The sequence below is a fragment of the Brachycentrus maculatus genome, unplaced genomic scaffold (genome assembly GCF_059751285.1).
Source record: "Brachycentrus maculatus isolate JH-2025_06_01 unplaced genomic scaffold, ASM5975128v1 h1tg000147l, whole genome shotgun sequence".
NCBI lineage: Eukaryota > Metazoa > Arthropoda > Insecta > Trichoptera > Brachycentridae > Brachycentrus > Brachycentrus maculatus.
The window spans coordinates 1,695,386-1,716,912 of NW_028280900.1; the positions used below are offsets into that span (position 1 = coordinate 1,695,386).

Here is a 21,527-nt window from a genome sequence, read left to right on the forward strand (position 1 = left end):
TCAGTCCGGCTGTTGGAAAAGCGTGTGTCCAATGTAATTCGAGTGCGCATATCAAGGTCACGCCACCTCCAAAACTAAGCTTACGTTCACCAGCTAGCGTTCAGTGACAGAATTACCCGTGTCACATAAAGGATTTCAGTGGTATAATTTTTTTAAATGTTGGCATTTTCATTCGATGACCCTGTATATGGAATATGAACCGTCCCTTAGTCATATAATGCGATTTTATACCCGGTATTAGAATTTACAGTTTTAGTTTAAAATTTATAACTTTTAGGATAACCTAATATAGGTTAGAAGCAAAAATAAATGTGAGTCTAGTTTCAACTTCTACGGTGGACACAGTGACCCACAGATCGTTGACGTAATATGACGCAGGCTAAGAGGTGTTTTTTTTTTCAAATACATATCACAATATTTATTTATCACGGAGATAATAAACAAAGTTTTAGCGTGGAAAAATACTTGTTACTTGACATATTTATTCAATGTTTACAATATTGAGGAACACTAGATTTTCAAAAATAATAAAAAGTTGAAGATTCTAAGTGATTTAAGTAAAAAAAAAAGCTTTTTCTTAAATTTTACATGAACCTTGGTCTAAATTTACAATATTATCTCCGATTAAACTCACTAAACATCAGTTAAAATTAGAGGCAGTGAGAAATACAATCAACCTATTCATTTACGGAAATGATTTAGAAAACCTAAAATTTATTATTGAAATAAATTTCAAAATAGCAATATCATATTCTATTTATAAAAAAAACATCCAACTTAGATAAAAGCTGTAAAAATATTACGACGATTATATGAGTCCTTGAATTTAAAAACGGTCCAGCGTTTTTATTTTTCACAATTTATAATATTGCAAGGATTAAATTTCAAATTTGAATAACTCATTAGGATTATATAATTAAAATAATAATAATAATAATCAAATTATCCGTTCTATATTTTAAAAAGCATTTTCAAAATATGAGTCGTTTAAAATCAAAGACAGCAACCTGCTAACTACTTCAGACCTGAATTCTCCTTAAATAATACAAATTTGGGAAAAATATATGAAAATTTCAATGCCTCTCTATGGCTTCGAAAGCTTAGATCTCACCCAAGCTACCACAAAGAAGAATACTCAAAATATCATGGACTGAGAGAGTTCTTAACGAAGATATTTTAAGACACATCGCTCACTCCTTTTAACAACGTCATATATCAAAAATCGTCAATTTTCAGTTGTGCATGTTTTCGGAATGCCCAGAAAATGTACTATGCCAGCAAAAGCGGCATATTTTTAACTTAATATTTACCCGCTACAGGGCAGAAAGTGTTGTTCTTGCATTTTGATGAGAAGGTATTGTTTAATTATTTTTTTTAAATATTTTTCAAATGCAGAAAAAACCTTCAGGTTTTACCTAAAGAGATCTGTTGCATAGTAAAAAGTTCAATAAGTGGCTTAATATTTATTTTTAATACATTTCATTATATTTTTGGTCAGCACGCTCGGCTACCGTTCTGTAGGTCTCGGGTTCAATTCCCAGGGGGGGGGTCAAATAAATATAAGTGATTTTTTCACTGTAATATTTATTCAATATTACCCTGGACTGGCACCTGAAGCTGATCACCTTTCCTTCATGTGTAAACGATCAAGATAACACTGCGTTTATATGAAGCAGTGCCCTATGCACCATTGGGGTGCGGAAAAGGGTTTATTATTATTATATTTTTAAACTTTAAAAACGATCTCCTGAAAAATCAAGTTTTTTAATATATGACGTTGTTGAAAGGAGTGAGCGACACGGGAAAGAAGAGAGAAGTTATAGACACTATAAAGAAAAGGAAGCTAGTTTTTTTTTGGTATTTTACGAGGCGAGAGAAATACAAAGTAATTCCTATAAGATTACAAGGAAAAGTTAGTAAAGACAACATAGGAAGAAGATGTAAATCCTGACTTAACACATTGTTTGCAGGAAACGCTTAAAAGTGACTTTTACATACTATTGGTAGAGAGCAGGAGACGCATATAAGCGTTCTATTTGCTTACTTTCGGTAGAGCACAAGAAACACCAAAAAACATTGTACAGATCAGAATTGGGTTTGCGGTTACTAGTGATTAGTATACGACCCTAATTAGTATACTAATTAGGGTCGAGGTTGATGAAAAAACTGCCCGACATCAATGTGTCAATAGATGTGTGGTCCCGTGGTTAGTGTCGCGGGCTCTTAAGCCAGAGTTTCTCGGTTCGAAACCACTCTACCACAATTTGATACCTATTTCTAATAATGAGCCGTTTAGACTCACAGAAATAGTATGAAATTGAAATATTTATGTAAATAATAAAAGCACAAATATTTCCCTTTTTATAAAAAAAACTTTTTTTTTTCTCAATTTATTATAAAGTTTGGTAAAACCAAAGGGTTCTTTGGACGCGTAAATCGACTATAGTAAAAGCCATGGACTATAAAGTTCATTACTAAAATAAAAAAATAAAAGGAATTTTATGGAATACTTTATTTTTTATGGAAAATTTGCATTTTTCAAATCAACTTTTATTTTTTGCTTAATGCGTTTAAAGGGTTAAAATGCTACTAATGTTATTTGACAAAATATTTCGCAATACAAATATAACAAATAATGACAAGTCCATTATACTGAGCGTCAGGTCTGTTGGGGTTAAAAATTACTTTATTTGATCCATATTATACAAATTTTGATTATAAAATGCCAATTAGATGTTTTGAATAGATAAGTACGGATCGTTAAAAATTGTGAGTCAAAAAGTGCATTCTGAAAACTGAGCCAATCGCAAGTTGATAATAACAATATAATATGCAACAATGCAACTAAGTGACCTTTGAAATGAAAAAAGGCATCTTTATTAAGATTGGAAAAATAAAAAAGAGGTTAACACACTTTTTGAATGCAAGTATTGTATAAATTGCCACAGAACATAAACATTTCAAATTGCCGTTTTTGATTTTTATAACTATTAAAAATATTGGAATTTTTAAGTGAGAAGGAGGCACCAATTTCATGAAATAAAATTTTTCACAAGTAAAAAAAAAGTAGTATTTTATTTTTAAATTTTAGTGATATCTGTTTAAGTAATGAAAGAAACATAGAATATAATAAATGACAGTTAATTTCTACGTTAAAAAATAATACATGTGAATTTTTCTGTAAGTACGTATAGATGAAGTTTATTTATAACAAACTATCCTTATCCTGCTAACAATTCAGTCTCTCCGTAATAATGAAGCCGGACAGCTTATTTAATTTTGTACGGATTACATAGACTGGAAAGGAATTGCGCTGTTAGCCAGAAGGAAATAAACTCAATATACAGATATCACCAAAATGAAACAAATATTTAAACTAAATAACATATTATTTTATTCAGAGATTCAGCTAAATTTGCGATGATTTATTTTCGACTGCCGACTGATAACTCAATAATAAAAATTAAAAAAAAAAAACAAAAAAGCTAAATATTTACTTTGGTTGAACAGTGTATGTACCTGACTGATTTAGGATCTTTTGTCAATTTTCACTTTTGAAATGGGATCGGTCCTGTGTGGACGGGAGATGCGGGTAGGATGTATGCGAGTAGGATGTATGCGAGTAGGATGTATGCGAGTAGAATGTATGCGGGTGCCGTGAGTGGGGGGTGGAGGAACCATAGAGGATTTAGTATGCGTACAGTATATACACGTCGGAGAACATGTCGGGAACACCCCGTCACTCAGTATATTCCCAGCATTCTTTCTCGTACCCTTCGTAAACATGCTCCAAGAGGACTTTGCGTCTGTTTTCGCAATATCTGCAACACCAAAAAAAAACTACTTAATTTTTTTTCCATAAACGTCATTTGCCGCAACGATTACTTTTTATAATATACGACTAAAATATTCAATATATCGCTCACTCCTTTCAAGAACGTCATAAATCAAAATTTGTCATTTTTCAGTTGTGCGTGTTATCGGAATGCCTAGAAAATGTACTATATCCCAGCCAAAGCGGCATATTTAAAACTTAATATTTACCCGCTACAGGGCAGAAAGTGTTGTTTTTGCATTTTGAAGAAGAGGTATGGTTTAATTATTTTTTTAAAATAAAATAAATATTTTTCAAATGGAGAAAAAACCATCAGGTTTCATCTCGAAAGATCTATTGCACAGTAAAAAGTTTAATAAGTGGCTTAATATTTATTTTTAATACATTGCATTATATTTTTAAACTTTGAAAACGTTCTCCTGAAAAATCAAGTTTTTTGATTTATGACGTTCTTGAAAGGAGTGAGCGATATGCATGTTTCATTTTATTATTAAATGAAACTCAGGTATGATATATTTTATTATCAGCACATTGTTTGCGGGAAACGCTTAAAAGTTTTTTTTGACATACAGTTGATAGAGAGCAGGAGACACTTATAAGCGTTTTATTTGCTTACTTTTGATAGTGCGCGAGAGACGCCAAAAAAACACAATGCATTCTTAAGATAAGTCTTAACATAAAATAAATACATTCAAATTTACATTCCTACTTATTATATTTACCAATTTTTACACTGTTTTCTTATGTATTTCTACAAAAATTACAGAGAGGAAGTTTAACTGCGTTATAAAGGCGTAATTGGAGGTAATGTGACCTCCAATTACAATATATAGAGAGGAGGTTTAACTGTGTTACAAAGGCACCACTGACCTGTATTTATCTTGAACTTTTTGTTTGATATCAGCTAAGTTTTCAGACGTAATATCTCTCTCGAGGTACTCGGACAGCGTCTCGGTGGCGTTCTCCAGGTCCCTCTGGTTGTCCTCAAATATCACAGACTGGTTGTTCTTGCGGAGGTAGTACGCAAACACGTACGTGTACATCAGGGTCTGCCTGCACAGGCACAGGATGTCCACGGCCTTCTTCAGGAACTGCACCTGCAAGGGGCAATCACAATGTGTACTCGGGGTCTATCCACCCGATACTCAAATACACCCGAAACTCAAATACACCCGATACTCAAACACACCCGATACTCAAATACAGCCGATACTCAAATACGCCTGATACTCAAATACACCCGATACTCAAATACGCCCGATACTCAAATACGCCTGATACTCAAATACACCCGATACTCAAATACGCCCGATACTCAAATACGCCTGATACTCAAATACACCCGATACTCAAATACACCCGATGCGGTCATAGGCAGTGGCGTGCACGGAAATTTAATCAGGGGAGGCAGTAGAGGGTGTCCGCATCCGCAGTGTAATGGTCAGCACGCTCGGCTACCATTCTGGAGGTCCCGGGTTCAATTCCCAGGGGTTGTCAAATAAATAATAGTAATTTTTCACTCTAGTATTTATTCAATATTACCCTGGACTGGTACCTGAAGCGGAGGGCTGATCACCTTTCCTTCATATTTTAACAATCAAGATAACACTGCATTTATATGATGCAGTGCCCTATGCACCATTGGGGTGCGGATAAGGTTTTGAAGAAGGCAGTAGAGGTAGGTAGTAAGGTGAGCTGGTACTACTTACAAGGGTAGGCAGTAGAAGTAGGTAGTAAGGTAATCTAGGTACTACTTAGTAAGGTAGGGTAGGTACTGGTTGCGTTTTTATGTTTCACACGGGTGTAAGTTAGGATCTTCTACTTCAAACCTTTATTTGCACCGCAATTGTGCATAGGGCACTGCATCATATTAACGCAGAGTTTTCTTGATCACATGAAGGAAGGGTGACCAAACCTTTATTCGCACCCCTTTATTCGCAAACCTTTATTCGCACCCCAATTGTGCATAGGGCACTGCTTCATCTTAACGCAGAGTTTTCTTGATCACATGAAGGAAAGGTGAGACATGAAGGAAAGGTGAGCAGCCCTCCGCTTCGGGTACCCGTCCAGGGTAGCATTGTATGTAAATATTAGAGTGAAAACATGGCTTATATTTATTTGACCCCCCCTGGGAAGTGACCATGGCATGGCACCGGTCTAGACTATGGCGTGCATGGAAGGTAAGGGCAATAACCTCGATCCAGCTCATGTTGTGCTGCTGCATCTCCTCCATCTTCTCCTTCACGGAGGCGTAGAGCTTGGACTCGAAGCGCAGGCTCTGCATGTGGTTCATGTAGCGGTTGCAGTAGAACAGGTAGCGCTGCAGCGCCGAGCGCGACCGCTCCTGGGCGTCCCGGGCCGCCTTCGCCTCGTCCTCGTCATATCTGCACAACACCAACAATTTATTTATTTATTGGAAAACCAACAGAATAACAAAAAATAACAAAATATAATAAAATAACTAACCATCACGCCGCTTCCCCACAGGGGTAGGCAGAGAGAATAGAACGCCACACCACTCTGTCTTTGCAAACATTCTTCGCCTCTTCCACGTTCATGCATCTCCTCATACATACCCGCCGATTGATATGACTCATAACCTGACCACTTTCAAGTATTTGGCATACCTGATCGTGCCATGTTTTTCTCGGTCTTCCTCTGCTTCTTTTCCCAATTACATTCGCCTCATAAATTTGTTTTAGCGTTCTTTTCTCACTCATTCGTTCTACATGTCCAAACCATCTCAACACACCTTTCTTAATTTTATCGATAATGCTTACTTTTAAGTGAAAACCTGTAATTGGAATTAGATTTTTTTTATTTGATATAATAAAATAAAATAAATCTAGTTCTAATTACAGTTTTTCACTTAAAAGTAATCTAAAAAAAAAAACTGTCACGTACATAAGTATCTCCAACCCTTATCCGCACCCAATGGTGCATAGGGCACTGCATCGTATTGACGCAATGTTATCTTGATCGTTAATTATATGAAGGCAAGGTGATCACTTCTGCGCTTCAGGGACCAGTCCAGAGTAATATTAAATAAATATTAGAGTGTAAATTCACCAATATCTATTCTCACCCCCCCCTGGGAATCGAACCTGGGACCTCTAGCACGGTAGCTAAACACGCTGACCATTACACCACGGAGGCGGACATAAGATAATATAATATTACAACTATATAATATTATAACTTATGCAGGTGTTTAATTAAAAAAAAAAAACATGTCTTTCCACAAAGTTAATGAATCAATATATAATAATATTGGAGTCAATAAAATGACAAAAGTGCAGTTGGGTAAATGATGGGCACATTACCTGTTGCAGTTGTACCAGGAGCTGCCGTGGGGCTCCCAGGGCCCGAGGCACACCCAGCAGAAGTCGTTCTTGCAGTTCTGGTTCTTGCACACCATGTGGTTGCACCCGCCGTCCTTCTCTATGGTCACGTTGCACTTGGGACACTCCTTCGTGTTGGCCGCTATCCAGTTCGAGGTTTCCGAATCGTCGTCGCATTTCTGAAACACATCGGATCGCCGTTACTCACTGACTTCAAAGAAAATTATTATCACTACAACTGGTTGATAACCAAAATACATTGTTAATTATGTCACGGTCACTGTTAACCTCTAAGCTGCTCGATTTCTAGTGTCAAACTTTCCGTCCCGTGCTGGATTTTTTTACATTACAATATTTTTGACAAAAAAAAGCATATTTTTGCCTACTTTTTGTACTGAAACTTTCGGAAATCCATCATAGATGTTCACCGTACACAATTCACTTTACTTATTATGTTTTTATAGTGTATTTACACAAAAATATTAACATTTACGGACTAGCGGCCGAAAATTTGGCGGCTGTATAGAAGACGCGGCTGTCGTATAGTCCATTTGTTGCATGCGCGCAGATTTTTTTTTAAATGCGTTGTATTAAAAAATAAATGTAAATTAAAACGAAATTTAGAAAAATATTTTAAATTAATGTTTATATTAAAAACGGGCATGATCAATATTTCGAAATTGTGTGAAAATATTCAAAGCAGTGATTAAAACAAAAATTCATTTTGCATGTGGGACATCAAAATTATGTGACTTTATTCCTTTTCTTGCGTATTGGTTATCCGCTTTCACCATTTTTGTTTTCAGAATTGTTGTTTCTTATAAAAAACATGATATTTTCTTCATTGTCGTATAAATTTTAACTAGGAAGAGATATATTTATGATGATAAAAGTTATAACAAAAAAAAATGCTTCCAGTATTCGAAGCATCGCACGATAATAAACAACAACAAAAATAGTACAAAAATATCACACAGCACCGTGGTACACAATCACTTGTTTTAATTTAGATCGCCTAAACCGATTGAACAGACTATACGATACTGAGAGCACGCGCCGAGCATCAGCCGACCGGAAGTATTCACGATAAAGTCGACACTAAATTGAAATAATTTTGATATTTTATGACACTAAATCAAAGAGAACTAATTCATCCATGCCTCAAACCAAATTTAAGTACAAAAAATTATGCATAGGTGTTGATATAAGTACGTAAAGTTGAAAAACGACTATGCATGCGATCCGCAGTCAACGGTACCTTTATAAAAAACGACAATAGATGCGATCCGCAGCTTACGGGTTAACACAAAAAAATTGTTACGATTAATATTGCAAGCACTAACTTGGTGATTTAGAAAAAGTTTTAAAATCAATACAAAGTGATTAAAAATAACATGCGTATACGCGCGTGTCATAGCAAGTTTAGTAGTGCGCAGATTGTCATATACGCCAGTTGTGTCGCTACGCTAGCCGTTGTGGCTACTTGCGATGTATTTTTCCCTCGTTTTCAGATACTTACCAGAGCTAACATCACAAAATTGCTACACTTCAACTTCAACTACGTTCAATAAAGCAACATTTAAGAATATTCACATTTTTCCGTTTTTGAATCATATTTTCATATGGTGTATAAAATACATATCACCGTTGCATGTGGAAGTTTTTTAGGACCATAAGGGAAAGGTTTATAACATATAATGTATTTTTTAAGGTAAAGATTATGTTTTGTTTGAAATAACGTCTGCACACATGCTGTACAATATCAGCAACGCAGGTCGTCATACTGATGTGGCTAATATAACAGCGGACAGTCAACACATTAGGCTCGTCTGTGACTTGTTGGATGGAGAGAGTAGTAAGAGAGAGTAGCGGTCTGACCTTCATCCACTTCTTGAGCAGGTGGCACTTGACGGGGTCGTGCCAGCTCTCGCCGCAGGAGAAGCAGAAGGTGTGGCCGCACTTGCACTTGACGGGCTGCTGCTCCACGTACTGCACCTTGATGGCGTTGTTGCAGTCGGGTGACGGGCACCAGCGCAGGAGTCTGTTGCACTGCAACACACACACACACATTATTTATACATTCCAATATACTGCCAACACAAGCACTTATAACATGCATTTCACCAAGCAATAAAATACCGTTTTCTCTTCAGATTGGATGTTTTACAAACCAAATTGGACATTTTAAAAATTAAATAGGATGTTTAAGAAATAAAATTGTACATTTTAGAACCAAATTGGATGTTTGTTAAATCAAATTTATCCATTTACAAACCCTTTACAAACACTTTACAAAACAAATTGGAAATTTTACAAAACAAATTGGACGCCTTACAAAACAAATTGGACGTTTTATAAAACAAGTCGGATGTCATATTGTATTTTACAAAAAGGTTAGAATTTTTAAAAATACATTCAAAGTAGTACTCATGATTCTAAGTAGTATTGAAAATCTTGTCTGGAAAATTGAGTACACATCGCGCGCACAGACTATGACAGTGCGCAGGCTTGCTAGTCTTAAGAATAAAAGAAGTGGGCAGGTATTCACATTGACGGTATATGTAGTACTAATATGAATATATTTAGAAAAACTCTTAGAAAAATATATTATTATGTCCAATTTGATTTGTTAGGCCTCCAATTTTGTTTGTAGTGAAAAACCTAAAAACATATAACTACTTTTTGTAATGACAATTCGGATGTACTTACTTCTACAAAACTATTGGTGATGAGATGTTGGTATTTGAGCTTGACTTTGGAATCTTTCACCAATCTCATAACGCTGGCATCGTCAACTAGAATATCACAGGCGTGAGCGGCACAGGCTATTGTCTGACCCTAGAAATGCGCAAGTTCAATCCATCATTATCATTCACACGGAAAAATATTCATCCGAGACTATAGATTAAAGCAGTGGTTCTTAACCTGGGTTCGATCGAACCCCAGGGGTTCAGTGAGTCAGTCTCCTGGGTTCGGCAAAGGCCAAAACACACAACCGACTTATTGTACGATATTGTGAAAAATTATACAACGTTCAATATATATCAATTTATCCAATAGATCTAGTATATTATTTGAAAGGAATATTTCAAGTATTATGAAAAATTATACGACGTACGATATATTAATTTATCCAATAGATCTAGTATATCGTAGTCGTACAAGAGAAAGTGACCAACTACCAAAACGTAAAATGTTCAGGAGGGCCATTTAAGTCACTATTGCTTGGCAAGAAAATAAACACCAATGCAGTTAGTTATTTTTAACTAGTCAATATGTTAAACTTCCAAGTTTAAAATCCTTTGGGATTTTTCCAGGGCAATATTAAGCTAGTAAGATATCAAATAGTCAATGATCAGGTTTTTGTAAAACAATGCACTTGGTCACTTTCTCCTGTATGACAACAATATTATTTGAAAGGAAAATATAAAATATTATGAAATATTGTACAACGTACGGTGTATTCATTTATCCAATAGATCTAGAATATTTCTTGAAAGAAATATATCAAATACTATGAAAAATTATACGCCGTACGATATATTCATTTATCCAATAGATCTAGTATATTATTTGAAAGGAATATATCAATCTAGTAATCATTTTTCCAATTCAATGTTCGGTAAACGCGCATATCAAAGTGGTGGGGTTCGGTACCTCCAACACAGTTAAGAACCACTGGATTAAAGAGAAGCCTCTAGATAGTGACATTAATGAACCGTTGGGTTAAATTCAATTCAATTTAATTTATTCAGTAAAAGTTAACATATACATTACAAACTAAAATTTAAAGCATATACACTAACACAAAAATTATTTAAACTTGTGTTCTTGTTTAATTAAGTAAACTTGTTAAAGATGAAGAAGAATCCCGCTTCAGAATACCCCCTCAGACACATGGAATAGATCAATATTCGGAGTGATATTATTCAGCATAGCGGCAGCTCTTCCCGCAGGCATGACCATCGGCAGGTTGGTCCTGTATACAGGAATATGAAACAATCTATGCCGAAGCTGTCTTAGCTAACTATCGGGAACATACAGACCAATGCTCCGGATAATTTCAGGATTATCGATCATACCCCGCAACAATCAATAAAAATGCGTAATCAAATACACATTCCTTCTAGTCTCTAAACTATTGTAGCCAAGCATATTCTGGAGAAACTCGGTCGGGTAGAGCCGAGGATAATAGCCAGGTTGCGGCATTTATAATGGGATAAGTAGATTGTATGGACTCACCAGTCCTTCCTCCATTATTTTGGTGGTCAGGTACTCTCCCCAACACAAAGTGCAGAATCTATGAGTACATTCTAAACTCGTCATCATCTGAAATCATTACGGAACCTATTAAGTTTTATCTACACATATGTACATGCAGTTGCATACTTCATACTTTAATAAGCCCTTCTGGCATACCACGCCTTGAACAAGTATGAGGATATAACTTTGTTATGCAATCACTATACATATCTTTTCATAGCTAAATTATAATGTTTACCGGTTTCCAAGCAAACAGTTTTTCTCAAGACTAATAATTTAAGATAAAAAAAATTAAAATCACTTTGGGCAAAAAAAAGGTAATAAAATTATTAAAATAAAATCAATAATGGAACATAGACAGTGCTAGACAATCGGAAACAAAATGATTTGATTGTTTTCGCATTATCGATATTCCGTAATTGGAAAAGTTTTACCGAAGATGGCAGGACCATGAAGCAGATCTCACATTCCTCTGTCCCCGACGCTGAAGTTCGTCTTGGCAACTGAAAAGTACGAGACTATGTCATATTAAATTAATGAATTCCAATCAAACTTCTCCGTCTTATTCCTCATTACTGAGGGTTGTAGCCCCTTTTTAAAAAGAAAAGTTTATGAATCCTGCATACTGCCAGTGAGCACATATGCACTAGAGACTATGGCTCTGATAAAGAGAAATGCAGAGAAGCTCAAGTGCCCACAGCGATCCATGGAGAGATCCATGCTTGGTTTAAGCCTGAGGGATAAAATTAAAAATGAATATACCAGGAAAAAAAAACAAAGTAGAGGACATCATGGATCGCGTGGCAAAACTCAAATGGCAGTGGGCAGGATATATTGCAAGACAGGAACCCACAAGATGGACCCCGAGAATTCTACGATAGAGACTTTGGGAGAACAAAAGAGGTGTTTAAGACCCTAAAAAAGATGGCTTGACGACATTGTCGCTGTGGGGGGTAAAAACTTGCTGCGAGCAGCAACCAACTGGAGGATATGGAAAGAAGGGGAAGAGGCCTATATCCAGCAGTGGAGGTCAGAGGGCTCATAAAGAAGAAGAAGTGACCCTTGTGGAAGCAATGACTCTTCTCCAGTTATCCCTTGACTGTGCTGCACGTAGCGCTCCAACCACCGAGATGTCTGCTGCTGACTTAACTTGATCGATCCATTATGTGGAGGATCTTCCTCTCCCTCGCTTTTCCTCCAGGCTACCGATCACAACCAGTTTCAAAACCGATCAAATCAAACATTACCTGATAATCGGAACAGGGTATTATTACAAATTATATTTCTTAATCTCCGCCTCTGTAGTGTAATGGTCTGCGCATGCTCGGCTACCGTACTGGAGTGATTTTACACTCTAATATTTATACTGATATTTTGTTTTGTAAGTTTTGTACTGATACTACTTGGTGGAACTGCATTTTATAAAATAAAATAAAAACTGTAGTTTTTTCAATCAACAAAAAAATATATCATTTTCAAACTCAAAGTTCGGTATACTGTAGATATCAATTGATTTATTACTATATTATCTATTGAGTTATAACTTTAGGTTTTTACAAGTATTACGGTAATGAAATTCGATTCAAGTCTGCCCACACCTCGTCCACCTTCCGTTTTGCCTTTCACGATTAGGTGCAATAGCTCATACTTCTCCTCGCTAAGCACATGCCCCAGATAGGACACCTTCCGGGCTGTGATATCAGTCAGCAACTGCCTGCCTATTTATTGTCTTAAGGTGAAGACTAACCGGAGCATTTCGTCATAACGTAACAGGTTACGATGCGAGCATTCAGGCAGTTAGTACACCGAGCCGAGCGTTCCATCCATAGTTTCGGATACTCGGTGATGCTCGCCGCGAGCGATGTTACGATGTTATGTTACGACGTAATGCTCCGGTCAGTCTCCACCTTTAGGAGCATATTCACATTGCTGACCATATAGGTCCATACAATGCGTAGTATTTTACGATACAACTGCATTTCGAATGCCTCTAACCGGTTCATAGTGTTGATCTTGAGGGTTCAACGATTCCACGATTCAACTGTGTAAAGTACCGACCAACCATTATACCTAACCATTTATTGCTGAAGATTCAGGTTAAGATTATCAATTATTTATTGAATTTTGGCGAGAAAATTTGCCGGTGCAAGAAATCGGGGATCAAGAGGAAGGCGTTACAATTTGTCGGCTCATCTTTTCTCCGGTACAGACTCAGCCCACTGGACGTCCCGAGACCGATTGAGGGCGTTTTATTGTATTAATTTTTTGTGTATCATTATCATCATCCTATTATTATGTATTATTATCCAAGTCTTTATAAGCGCCCTTGAGGTAGTATTTTATGAAAATGGCGCAATATAAATTATCCAAATTATTTTTATTATTATAAACCAATACCGAGAAGTCGGAGTACGACTTTAATGAGCAGGCTCATCACAATGCAAGCTCCTTGCTCCATTTACACTCGGACTTAACTGAGAACTGGTTAAATCATTTAACTATTATTTTAAAACACATATAAGTTATAAAAAGATACCTTTGTTCTTGAAATAACGGGTTTCCTAAAGGGATTGACAACTCTGGCTTCTGAGAAGAGCTGTTCTTGGTTACCATCGTAGAATCTCTCCATTAGTTTCTCTTTGTCCCATCTAAAGTGATTTAATAGTATACGTGCTGTGGTGGCCGGTATCTGGAAATTGAAAAGGCCATCAGTAAGTTGTGCGATATTGGAGACCACATTTCTACACTTAAAGAGATATCAATAGTCAAACATCAAGTGGTGAAGGTTTCATACGCTCTGTATTGTTTCCTATTGATCTTAGTACATTTTTGCTACAGCGGAAACCTGGAAACCGAAAAGATTGTGAAAAAAAACATTTTGAAAACACGCAAGACTGAAGAAACACATTGATTATTATATAAAATATTATATACAGTCAAACACGGTTATAACGGGACTGACTGAATTTGCTCGATATATCCGACACTAGGTATTTTTTTCATAAGCATACCTACTACATACAGACATGACAAAGCTTGCAATTTGCAATTTAATCCCATATGTGTTGCACCTTTTTTTTAATTGTTGGCGACATACCAATTTAGGTACTTAGTGTCATAAATGTAATCCGACCCTGAAGGCATAGGTTGGATTTTATTACTTAAGGTCGAAAATGTTTTAGAGCATTCAAATATTTACAACATTTAAAAAAAGAAGATTTTTACTCGCTATAGCTGAGAAGTTGCTTGTTATAACCGTGAATTGTATGGACAAAATCATAAACCAAAATATCAACAAATGTTTCCTCGTTATATCCGAGATCTCGCTAAAAGCGTGCTCGTTATAAACTAGTTCGACTGTATAACCTAATTTTGTTTAAAAGATATTGAAAAGTTGATGAAGTATACAGTACTGTACCTGCATAGCTACTCGAGTACTGTAATATGTATTAGATTGAAATGTAAAGAGTTGCATATAATGTACATATACCATAAAAGAAACAATGTCATATAATACTTCATTCAAATTAAAGTGGGGACTGACTGGAGTCATTTCGTCGTGATGTAACACATTACGATGCGAGCATTCGTATAGTCAGTACAGCGTTCCGAGTGCTCCATCCGTAGTCGGATGCTCACCGCAAATGTTACGTCACAATGAAATGCTTCGGTCAGTCCACACCTTTAGAATTGAATGAACAAGAAAAAACACAAAGGAACACACACATATTACAAATTTATTGTCTAGTCCGAACTTCTTCAAATCCGAACAGGCCGCAGCCGTTTGGATTTCCGGGGTTTTGTTATGATTCAAATTGGAAATCCAAAATTCAAAACTGATCAGTTAGATATGCTGTCAGTAAAAAAGGGTGAATATCTAAACCCAAACAGAGAATATTTCAAATTAAAATACAAACTGGCAACATATGTGTGTTTGTCATTTTTAATAGAAAATAGAAATACATGTTAAAATAAATACCAAACTAAAAAGTAAATTGTCTTCCACCAGTAGATAGAAATAGTGAGAGTGAGATAATTTTTTAGAAAAAACCAAAGACACATTTCGGCTGTCCAAACACAAAACACAGTAAGGGACATATTTTTGTAGTAGGTTTTTTATTTGCATTTCTGGACTAAGTAGATTCTACTTAGTCCAAAAATGCAAAAAAATGTCCCTTACTCTGTTTTAAGTGTGGACAGCCGTTTTGTTTGCTATATCGTTTCGACTTCTTTTTCCCAATTTATTCACAGTGAAGCGCCCTTGAGGTAGTATTTTACCAAAATGGCACTATATAAATTATCCAAATTTATCATTAGGAGAGATTAAACGGATATCTGGTAACTATACGGCATCAAGCCTGTCCGGCCTTGTTTTACTATCCAACCGGATACTGGATAGTTAAAAAAATATCAAATTTTGATTAAATTAATGCAATTATGCTACTTTCCTTATTAGATAGGTATGATACTTAATCAATAATAGAAATACGTGCCAAATGAATGAAAATCCGATAAAAGATTGTTTGTTTATTGCAAACAAATAGGTACAAGTGTGCAAAACAGTTTATTGATATTCAAATTAAACTAAAGGTAAATTATGATGAATGAACACAAAGTTCTCTGCATTTGTGGGCAAAAGGCGATCGCGCTTGTTTTTATAGACATGGCCGACTTCAGAAAACAACCTCTCACTATAAACAATGCAGCATGAAGCTGAAAGGTAAATTCTTGCAAACTTTGTCAAGTTTGTTGGATATTGTTTCCCATTGATTGTACCAAAATTGACCACCAAAAGTAAGGATCGGAAGTACGATCGAGGCGTACAGTTTTCAAATAATGTTCAATTTATTTTCTATATAAAAAGCATTGTTAACATTGTGGTATGATAATACCTTATCATTCATCGTTCACTTTGTGTAATACCACAAGTAATACAAGTCCACATTTAAAAATATTCCCACTGTGATTATTTGTCTTCTTTCTCTCTTTATTTTTATTTTTGTATAAATGTCAGATTTGAACTAATGATGGAATGATTATTCAGAAACCGGTAGTCACGAAGAAGTGTTTTTAAAGTGGTATTATACAATAATTATCGCAAGCATTATCGATAAAATTAAGAAAGGTGTGTTGAGATGGTTTGGACATGTAGAACAAATGAGTGAGGAAAGAACGGTAAAACAAATTTATGAGGCGAATGTAGTTGGAAAAAGGAGCAGAGGAAGACCGAGAAAACATGGCACGATCAGGTATGCCAAATACTTGAAAGTGGTCAGGTTAGGAGTCGTAATAATCGACGGGTATGTATGAGGAGATGCATGAACGTGGAAGAGGCGAAGAATGTTTGCAAAGACAGAGTGGTGTGGCGTTCTATTCTCTCTGCCTACACCTGCGGAGAAGCGGCGTGATGGTTAGTTAGTCAGTTAGTATTACACAAAGTGAATGATGAATCATAAGGAGAGTGTTAATGTTCAATTTCATTGGCAATCTCGCTTTTTTATTGATCTGACGCTGCCCGCCATTTTCATTTCCAACTTCAACGAAACAGTCCCAAAAGGTGTCATGAGCTTCACGAGTTACAGTTGATCACAAATATGTTGCTACTCAAATAAATAAAAAATGCACCGCCCTGCAGGATACCGGATATCCGGCTTGTGAGCCGACTGGATATCCGGTATCAGCCAAAACACTATCCGTCTCATAATAATAATTATTATTATTTTCTATACAATGTTTTTTTTACTTCTCTCGCGTTGTAGGAAAAGTAACCAAATAGAACACTTATACGCGTCTCCCGCTCTCTACCAACATTAGGTAAAAGATGCTTTTAAGCGTTTCGTGCAAACAATGTGTTAATATCACCCTGGATAAGTAATGTAGCCAATAATGTAGCTCAAAAATAATTGATTTGGAAATTACAATGCTACATTAATTATAATATATAATATTTTGTTTTTATTTAATTATCAATAATCAGATGGGTTCACACCCACAAATTTTTGAATTTTTAGCCGGTGACCTTCGAAAATAAAAAGAGCAAAAAGTGACTTGATGTATAACTGGCATAATTAATAAGTTTTGAAAACGAAATTGCATCTTTGAACTTGGCACCAGTGACTCAGAAAATGACACAATAATAAAGAATTAGGTCAGCGAACTTTGCAAAAAAAAATCCCTGTCAAAATCATGCAGAAATGAACATTTCCTTTGTACCCGATACAAAATTAGAATAATGCACAAATACTGAAAAATAGCACTGACCTCAACGACTGTGTTGACTTCTTTTATAGAATTTACCATGTGTTTCACGATTTCTTCCGTTGATAAAACTTCAAAAGGATAATCTTCTATTTCAGTTTGACGTTCCCTCGTATTATGAGACTCGACTTCCATCGCGAAATCAACATCGTCCCCGCTAGACTCGTTTCCCGAGTCTACATCGTCCTTTGTCTCATCTTCGGAATCCATTATAGTCTTTTCTTAATAACTAAACTACACAAATGTTGAAAAACTTTCGGGGATAGAAACAATACATTAATAATCGCACTATGAAATTTCGAAAGGTCAACAATGAAGAAAATAGTGCACCCGCAAGCCCACAAGCTGCCAAAACCTGTGACGTATATTTTTTCTCTGTGTGTGGTGTTTTTTCAATGTGTGCGACACTCCAAGCTTAATACAAGGGCTTTTCGTACTCAGCTATGAGGATATGTATGTCTCTTTTCCCTCAACATAGACTAATATGAATAAAAAGTGACAAAATGATTTTTGTATCTGTGTGTGTATCGCCGATTCAATACAATAAAAACTGTAAAAAGAAGTAGAAGATTATTTGTAATACCCCATCTTTCTCGCACCTCGAAAAAATATGGAACTTGCTAATTCTAGTGCATTTTAATGTCGAGTCTATGTTATTCTAAGCTTGCGATCTATAAAATTCACAGTCTATGGTATTAGACGTCGGCTTGTCTTTGCGCAGTGCACAAAATGCAATTTTCCAATGGTAAATTATCGTATTTGTCATTTCACATTCTTTAAAAAATAAATATCGTACCGGCTGCCGTTATAATAATTGAATTAGTGGTATATAATTTGTTTTTACAGAGTAACTCACAGTTATAAATATAATTTTTTTTTATAAAAAAACACTTTTTGCACTACGAATTATAAGGTTATTGTACTCTAGTATCACTTTAAATGAAATGGCCTGAATAAAATAATTCTTTGATGTAGTTCATATAAACATCTACGAAGATAACAAATCATACTGTTATAACAGTATGCATATCATACTATATGTATATCATATATCATACGAAAAAAACTGCAAATGTTTGATTAAAATATTGGTGTTTATAGATTTTGAGATAAATGTATGCATACCAATTTACATTGCGTTGCATACCACGGCTTATGCAACACAATGAAAAATGGTTTGGAATAAGCATTTATCTTCAGTAGGTAAGTAGGTACCTTACTATCAATAATCCGTTTATCATGTATGGTATTATAATGTTTTCATTGTTCACCGATAGATGTCACAAATATTCGTAAAAATTAGATACTGACGAGCTGAATGAAAAAAAAACCATACGAACACTGATTTTAGATATTACTGTAAACTAATATTTACAAGGTGGCACAAAAGTTGTAACCCGATGTTTTTTTTTTTGCTGTATTTTTTTTAAGGATTAAAAAATTTCGTTCTGTATTTGGATTGTGTTTATTTGATGTCTTATTTTTTCCATTCAATCGAGAAAATGATATCGCCCAAGTGGCCGCCGTCAGAATTGATGACAATAAGACGACGATTTATGGCATTTTCCATCACTATTTCCAGATTTCCATCATGAGCGACGAGGCCATAAATTATGTCATTAAGATTGTCACCAATTCAGGCGGCGGCCACATTTTCTCGACTTATGGAAAAAAATAAAACGTGAAATAGAGACAATCCAAATACAAAACTAAATTTTCATCCATAAAAAAATTACAGCCAAAAAAAAACATCGGATCACAACTTTTGTGCCATCTTGTATGTTTTCATTCGTATCACGGTATCAAGAAACCCATGCTACAAAAAACAAAGAAGTGACCATATTTTGTTCACAACTTATTCCAAATCAAATATTTTGTCCGCTGTCTGCTAAATGTATAAAGCATCCAATCACCAATCGGATCGCTGCAGTATGCGGTAGTGCGGTGTTAACTTGACTGCCAATTACATGAAGGCAAGGTCGGGTACTCCATTTTTTAGGACTTATTTCTTGTCCCATCCGGACCCAAGTGGTGCATAGGGCACCGCATCTAATCAATATGGTTTTTGCTAAATGAAAGCCGAGTGATCAGTTTTGGAATCCAGTTTGTGGATATAGGAATGGAATTTGTGTGACGGAACGTAAATGACGTGAGTGAAGGAGCTCACGATGAATGACATAACGGCTTTATGCTCAAGGAACTAGAGGAGGAATAATGGGTACTTTCAATTAACCAAAATAAAAAATAAAAAACTGTAATAGTAATAATAATAAAACCCTTATCCGCACCCCAATGGTGCATAGGGCACTGCGTCATATAAACGCGGAGTTATCTTGATCGTTTACACACGAAGGAAAGGTGATCAGCCCTCCGCTTCAGGTACCAGTCCAGGGTAATATTGAATCAATATTACAGTGAAAAAATGTACTGTAATAGTAGGTAATTAAAACTGTTATTTTTAGACATCTCATCAAAGATGAAGAAGAATATGGAAGTCTGGGCATTTACGGGGCTGACGACTGACGTAGGCTGGTTTAAGTGATCACTTTACACATGTGTAACATTCACCAATTTTACCCATTATTGAACAATAATCCAGATTTGTGTTAGGACACACTCAAAATGTTGTATAAAAACTCTAAGTTAATCGTTTCCTTGAATTATATATGGTTAATGTAGCAATTCATATTAATTAACTGTTTGCATATAAATATGAGTACATTATCACGTATTCTAGCGTTTTTTTTGTATTTAACCAATAACAGTGTTTTCTCAGAACTAAGTTTTTTAACATAAATATATGACGTCATTTGCATACGACCTTTGTTTAATAAGAAAACAAACGCTACTTGACTCTTGGCCGAATTCTTAAACACGGTTGATTTTCGACAACGAAATTCTTTCAAACGCATTCGCATCAGCAAGTAGTCAGCTGCCGAATTGACATTTGAATAGTTCAATTGCAAACCCCGTTATGTTGAAAAAACGTTTTTTTAGCCAATGGAGGCAATCGGTAGAAGATTTAAAATTCTATCGTCCATGTTTAACATAATCTGCCAAAACTCGTTAAGTTAAGAATAAAATGGAATAGAAAAATCAATACTCTTGCAAAACTCGCTATGCTGATCGACACTTCACTTTAAAAAATCTCTCAAAAAGTTCAAATCGGTAGAAGATTTAATATTCTACTGATTACTGCCATTGGACAAAAAACTAATTTTTCAACATAACGTGGTTTGCAAGTGGACTAATTATTTGTCGTAAAATTTTATTTTTTCAATTGCTATACGAAACGTACATAAAATTGACAATAATCCCAATAGCACAACAACCCCTCTGTAATTTCTCCTCAGCCCTTAATAGTGTCTATGCTTCTATATCTTTTGTCTGTGGTAAATACATTTATGACCCTGAAAAAGTACCTGAACCACAGAACTGATCAATTTACTTTAAATAATTACCTAACGATCAAGAAAACACTGCGACGATATTTGCAGTGTATGCCAACATGAAATGTGCCGGGAAGCTTTCAATTGCCTTACCCGCCGCTTTGAACAGAAAATATTGTAGAAAGTTCTGGATGTTTCCTTGTGACGTCACCGTTCTATACGGTTCCAGAAGGATGGGTCGAGGCCTTCCAGCCAGAATGTACAATGTAACATCTGCCTGGTGACCGGTAAACCCTGCCACCTCGTCTCCTGACCTCCCGTAGTGTGACACTGTTGTTATTGTGAGAAAGTGAGCGGAGAGGTGGCGGTAATAGAATGATTGGTCGCTAATTCGACCACGTCTCGACCCCTCTTAGGATCCTTCCATGCCACTTAGCTCCA

The 21,527-nt window shown here is 35.7% G+C and overlaps 1 protein-coding gene across 2 annotated transcripts; it reads right to left on the reverse strand.

The window, feature by feature from the left end:
- Window positions 1–1,368: 1,368 nt before the first annotated feature.
- Window positions 1,369–18,080, reverse strand: ari-1 (E3 ubiquitin-protein ligase ariadne-1). 2 transcript variants are annotated; one of them, XM_088261006.1, is made up of 10 exons: window positions 17,701–18,080; window positions 13,976–14,128; window positions 11,874–11,942; window positions 11,419–11,505; window positions 9,886–10,014; window positions 9,055–9,225; window positions 7,159–7,355; window positions 6,030–6,219; window positions 4,706–4,932; window positions 1,369–3,821 (listed from the first exon to the last, which is right to left on the reverse strand). In XM_088261006.1, the coding sequence occupies exons 1-10, from the start codon at window positions 17,905–17,907 to the stop codon at window positions 3,740–3,742; spliced, it is 1,512 nt and encodes a 503-aa protein (XP_088117132.1). In that variant the 5' UTR covers window positions 17,908–18,080; the 3' UTR covers window positions 1,369–3,739. The 2 variants fall into 2 exon arrangements, with proteins under 2 accessions (XP_088117132.1, XP_088117131.1); XM_088261005.1 differs by having other exon boundaries at window positions 11,874–11,957.
- Between the last annotated feature and the right edge of the window lie 3,447 nt (window positions 18,081–21,527).

Coding starts and splice junctions, on each gene's coding strand:
- ari-1 (XM_088261005.1), bottom strand. CDS start 17,907: ATGGATTCCGAAGATGAGACAAAGGACGATGTAGACTCGGGAAACGAG. Junction 14,129..17,700: donor AAGTCAACACAGTCGTTGAG/GTCAGTGCTATT, acceptor TTCAATTTCCAG/ATACCGGCCACCACAGCACG. Junction 4,933..6,029: donor ACAACATGAGCTGGATCGAG/GTTATTGCCCTT, acceptor TGCCCCTTGCAG/GTGCAGTTCCTGAAGAAGGC.